Source organism: Talpa europaea, assembly GCF_964194135.1.
Source record: "Talpa europaea genome assembly, chromosome: 10".
NCBI classification, from domain to species: Eukaryota; Metazoa; Chordata; class Mammalia; order Eulipotyphla; family Talpidae; genus Talpa; species Talpa europaea.
The window spans coordinates 29629223-29635080 of NC_140077.1; the positions used below are offsets into that span (position 1 = coordinate 29629223).

Sequence of the window (5858 nt, forward strand, 5' to 3'; positions counted from 1 at the left end):
CCTGGTGGCAGGGTCAGAGGAGGACAGGGTGGGAGGGAGGGGAGAGGAGTGGAGAGGATCAGGACTTGGAAAATGGGCTTGAAGGGGCTTGCCAGGCCAGCAGCACTTACCCAGGGATGGGGCCCTTCAGGTGGGGTTTTCTAGGATCCCCACTGCCTTTGGGATTTTAGGAATCTCGGATGGCCAAGTATGTGCTATGTGTCTTGTGTAAGTGATTGATTGTTCTGGGGGAGGAGGACGTAAGCTCTTCTAGGTTTATGGGGAGGGGCTGGTTTGTCTGCTGTAATTCTCAGGAGATGCCTTCTGTGGCAAAGTCCTCCAGGTCGTTGGTGGAGATGATGCCCAGGTTTGCAGCACTTCCCCCCTCCTCCCCCACGCTCTGGGGGGGCCCCTCAGGACATGTGCCTGCTGGGTGCTGGTTGGGGTCACCGTGAGGCCCAGGGACTGGCAGCAGCCCAGGATGGTGGGGCCTCTGGGACCCAGAATGAGCTGCCTCCCTGTCAAGTGGGCCCTGCCTCAGGAAGGTGGGGGCCGAGAGCTGTGAGGAGCAGCGCAGAGGTGTCAAGGCTGTTACAGGCAGGGCTTGGAAGCCGGGGTACAGCACATAGGGAGCAGCAAGTGTGTCTGGTGGGGGCAGCTCTGGGGAGCCCCCCTCAGAGGATGGGATGGAGACCTGGATGTATTTGCCTGTCTCCGGGTCATAGAAGGTCTTGATTTTCACCTGGAGGGGCAGATCGAAGACAAAATACTCTCCAGATTGGGGGTCTTGGAGAACCTTCTGGGTGGCAGGGTAAGGGGGTGGAGGCGTGAAGGACTGAGAATCCCCAGGCTGCCCCCTGATGGCTTCTGAGAAGGCAGACACTGAGTGGCGGTGCACAGGAGCGGGCAGGGAACGAACAGCAGGAAACCTAGGCTGGGGCCTCTCTGTGGGAGATGGAGGCCTGTACTCTGAATCCTCTGGATGGGGCTTCTCCTCCCGGGGTTCACCACGCTTTTCCTGCATCTGGTCAGTCTTTCTCCTCTTGCTTGCCAGCTTCTTTGCCCGCCGCAGGGCCTTCTCTGTTTTAGGTGGGACTGCAGGCGGCTTGCCAGCTGCCCTCTCCAGCTGAGTAGGAAGCTCCGGTTTTTCAGGGAGGCCTGACAAGCTGGCGGCCACATCTAGCAATGAGCTTCTTGGAGAGAGTGTCCTGAAGTCTTCTCCTGATGGCTCAAGAAGGGGGTCACAGCCAGTCTCCCACATGAGGGCATGTGTCAGGTCCTCCCTCCGGGTCACCCTGGCAGGGCCAGGGCTGGCCCAGGGGCTGCCATGGGCTGGGTCCCCTGACAGCAGGCCTAGCTCGCCAGGGGCCTGGGAAGCATTGTCCCACATGCAGCTGGTAGCAGGGGAGCATGCGCTGCTCTCGTCCAGGGAACTGGAGTTGGGGGAAGCTGCCGTCTCACTGGGGACCAATCTTCTCCCCTGGAACCCTGCTCTTGGTGTAGATAAGAAGTGACTTTTGAAATCTTGCTCCTGCTCTTCCCAACAGGCTCCAAGTTGCTCTGGGGGTGGCTGGTCTTCTAAGTCGTCTTCAGGCAAAGCAATTGTGGGGATGCACCTTGGAGCATCCGGTCTCCCTTCCTCTGTGAATCTACTCTTGCCATCACTTACCACATCTTCCCGCGCAGCCTCTGGGGGTGGCTTCATCCCTTCACCCTCCTCCAGAAATAGAGGAAATGGAACATTTCCTTTTAGAGCTGGCTGAGAAGTCTCTGTCCTCACCATGCTGGACACTTGCCCGAGGTCCTCCATGCCCTCACCGCCCACATGCTTCAAGTGTGTGCCCCGCCTGCTAGCAGGTGTCTGGGTGCTGCGCCTTCCCTGGCTTTCAGGGATACAAAGACCAGTGTCCTCACCCCAGCCTGGTCTTGGCAATTCCCCTTCCTTGTGACCACTGCCAAGGGGATCCTCCGAGGACATGGTCCTCAGAAGAGGCAGCATGATGGGTTTGATCACAGGGGTGGCCCTGAGGGTGTTGTCTTTAATTGCAAATAGTTTGTGCTTGTTTAAAGCAGAAGATGGCGAGGGGGTAAGGTCTTTGGCATATGACAAGGCAGTATCCTTACTTCGCCCGATCCTACTGCCTCTGAAATGATCTTCCTCCCTAGATGCCCTCCTGGGTCTACCTCCAGACAATCTCTCCCCTTCCCCTGGCAGCGATCCGCCCTGGCTGAGCTCCTCGGTGCACTCATCCCCGTTACTGAGGGCCTGGTGCTGCAGCTCATCTGTCCCCATCACTTTCCCCCGGTCCTTCTCACTGTCGCCTGCACCCACGTCATTCCTCCTGTCTTCCCGCTGGTCCTCAGTGAACCATGTCTTCTGCTGATCCTCGAATGAGGCAAAGGACTGATCTGAAGAGCTCGTGCTGAATTTGGCCTTACTTTTGAGGCCCGGTATAAAATCTGACTGGCTGTCACTATAGAACACATCTTCCTCCTCGGGAGAGAGGGGTCCTGGGGAGAATTTCTGATTGAAGTTTGGATCCTGGAGTCCTGCCTCTCTCTCCGGTTCTGTCTCCTGAGAAACAGACCTCACGAACGCACTCTCTAGGCTGGGAGCCTTGGGTTCCTCTGCGGTCTTCCCTGCGTCAGGCTCTCTAGGGCAAAGCTGCAGTGACAGGTGCTTCCGGGCGCAGTGTTCCCTGGAGTCTGGACACCAGCTGGACCTGGCGGCACCCTCATCTGATTCGCCATCAGTGTCATCCCTCTCATAACTGTTCCTGTCGGCCGGCTCCCCGTTGACACAGAAGGGGGCTTTGGCGGGAGTTGGAGGCGAACGAAGGGTTAGAGAGTTGTCTGCAGAGCTTGCAGTGGGGTTGGCTTTGGGGTCCTTCTGGGTACTGGCATGTGACCCAGAAGGGGCATTAGCTGGTCTCTCCTCAGAAAGCTCCCCCGGAGGACTTTCCTCACAGCCATTGGGAAGGATGACGCCGTTGCTCATGGGTTCTTGCTTGCTTCTGGTCTTCTCATCCAGGCCTTTCAGGAGAGGAGAGGGGCTGTATGTGCTCTTCACACACTTGCGCACATCCTTGAGGTTGAAGAGCAGGCTGGGGACTTTGGATTTGTAGCTGTCCCGAGACTGACCTTCACTGGGCTCCTTCTCTTGGTATCCATTTATCTGTCCGGGGGGTGAGGGGGTGAGCTCCTTAGGCAGGCTGTCGGATGAATCCAGGATGTGCTTGGTGGGTATGATGGGGGTCAGGAGCTTACTGATGTTGAAAGGTGGACTGTAATGCTCATCAGGGCTGGCAGGCATGTCAAGAACATCATTTTCTGGAAATTGCCCCTGGGGATTGTGCTTGCTGTATAAGCCTGAGCTTCTCCTGTTGGTCTGCTTCTTTTCATCTGAAGCATCTTGTAGATTTTCTTTTGCTCGTTGACCTCCTTTGCCAGTCTTTGGTTTCCTCCATGGGACCTGGGTCGACTTCATCTGAGGTTCAGGCTGGCAGCTGGAAGCTTTTCCCTCCATGGTGAATACCTGGGCCCCTGGATCCCTAGGTCCCCAGGTTCCAGATGTGGAGACAGCGCCTCCTGCCAGTCTGTTCTCTTCCTGATTGCAGCTGATCCGGGCTTGGCAGGGAGAGACTTTGTGCTCAGGGGCATGGTGCTCTCTTAACGAGGCCGTGTCCTCGTAGTGTTTGGGAGCTTTGCTCTCCGGGGAAGCATCAGTCACATCCTTTCTCTCAAGCAGCCTTGGTTGGTGGGCATTCCAGGACTCAAAGGCACTGTTTTCACTGTGAAGAAAGGTCCCCTTGTGAACCCACTCCTTGCCTCGTCCGGGTTCACAAGCGACTGGCTTGTGGGGCGGAGAGGGGAACCTCGGCTCAAATGAGTTGGCAGCATCCTCAGGTGTCGGGAGGAAGCTGCTGGAGCTGTGACAGGCCAGGTCAGGATTGTTGGGGGGCTCCTGCTCTCCAGGCTTCCTACCAGACTGGTGGCTGCTCTGATGGGTGCTGGAGACTTCCGCGGGCACTCTCCTGACAGTCAGAAAGGCAGAATCGAAGCAGAAGTTGACACCACTTTCTGGAAGAGGGGCAAATTTGGGGGGATTTTTGAAAGATGGAGGCTTGCTGGTAGGAGGCCTGCTGTCACAGCGCTGGCTCTCAGCACCATCAAAAGACTTAATTAGGGACGACACTTTGGAACCTGGCTTGTTGCTCCTCAGGCCAGAAACTGGCAGCTCCAGTCTCCTCTGGACTGGTGTCAGTGGGGGACTGCTTTTGGGGTACTTTTCCTCACCTTGCACATACTTAGGCTGCTGCTGGAACGTGGCTGCCCAGCCCGCGTGCTCGGTGCCTTGTGATGGTAACTGGGTCCAAATGCCACTTTTCCTGTGGGTGTGGCTCACCATTCCCTGGTGAAAATTCCCAAACACTTGGCGACTGATATCTGGGGACAGGGCCAGGTCAGAGTCATTGAAGGATGTGTCCTCTGAGATGCACAAGCTCCGGAATGCCCGGTCAGTAAGGCTGCTGACCTCCCTGTCCGCATCGTCCAGCACGCTGCCAATGCTCGAGGAGTCGCTGAAGCCATCTGTGCACTTCTTATTGCCCTGCATTGTCTGCCAGCTAGGAAGTGTCCAGGGTCAGCCAGTGGGCACCTCTGGGTGATGATTCTGGAAGGGTTAGATGCAGCTCTCTGCATACAAATTAGAACTTGTTGTTGATCAGATGCAATTGCAAAGGGGGATTTTCTTCTCTCTGCAAAAGGAAGAAGGGCAAGGTATAAACAAACTATTCAATTCGGTAGCTCTGTATAAGACTCATACTAGTCCAGATGGGGCAATGGTGCCTGCGATAATTTTATGTGTTAACTTAGATGGGCCTTGGTGTCCGGTTTTTGGTCAAATCCAGTCTAAATGCTGCTATAAAGGTGTTTTTAAAAAAGATATAATTAACATTTAAATCAATAGACTCTGAGTAAAGCAGATTTTCCTCTGTAACATGGGTGGGCTGCATCCAAAAGGCTGAGATCCCCCAGGAAAAGGGAATTCTATCCCCAGTCTTAGGACTGGAGCTGGAACCCTAACTCCTCCCTGGATCTCCAGCCTGCCCTCCAGCAATCAGACTTGGCAGTCCCAAAATTGATGAACCAGTTCCTTAAAATAAATTTCTTTCTTTAGCATCGGTTCCTCTGGAGAAATTTCACTGTGTCATTTTTTCAGAGACCTTCTCTGGCATTCCTTGGAGTGCCCCCTCCTCACTCTCTCATAGTTCCAGGTTTACTTTCTTTGTGGTACTGAGCACAATCTAAGATTAATGTTGCCTCTCTGTTGCCTATTCCTTCATCAGACTGTTAGAGCCAGGAGCTCAGGAGCCACTAGGTGGTCCATTCTTCTATGCCAGAGCCTCCTCAAGAAGGCACAGTCCCCCAGAGCCTGCATCGCTGGCTTTCTTAACTCTCTGACTTGCCCTTGGGTGTGGCCAATGGGCAGTGCTGGGAAGAGCTAGGAGGGAGGGGAGTCAGCATCTCTAGCATTTCTCCACACCTCCTGGTCCTGGCACACTGCGGTCGTGTCCAACACAGCCCCCTCCCTGGGTGCTGACTCTCACTGGGCCCAGCAGCACTGCTTTCCTGGCCCCCGGGCTGTGGGAAGATGACTCCCACTCTCTCCTAGTGACTCCACACCTGGTATCTCATAACTCTGCCTACATCTTTTTATCACCCCTTCCCTACATTCTCTCCCCCCTCCCCTCTGTCCCTGGCAACCGCTGCTCCTGTCTCTGGACTGACTACTTCTGGTAGCTCATATGAATGGAATCATACATTATTTGTCCTTTTGTGACTGGCATATTCACTTAGCATAATGTCCTCACGATTCA

At 55.1% G+C, this 5858-nt stretch overlaps 1 protein-coding gene across 1 annotated transcript; it reads right to left on the bottom strand.

Annotated features, from left to right (window-relative positions):
* Nucleotides 1–289: 289 nt before the first annotated feature.
* Nucleotides 290–4594, bottom strand: LOC311179217 (cardiac-enriched FHL2-interacting protein; the record flags this gene model as incomplete). The annotated part of the gene is made up of 1 exon (XM_084246271.1): nt 290–4594. The coding sequence occupies one exon, from the start codon at nt 4592–4594 to the stop codon at nt 290–292; it is 4305 nt and encodes a 1434-aa protein (XP_084102397.1).
* Nucleotides 4595–5858: the final 1264 nt, after the last annotated feature.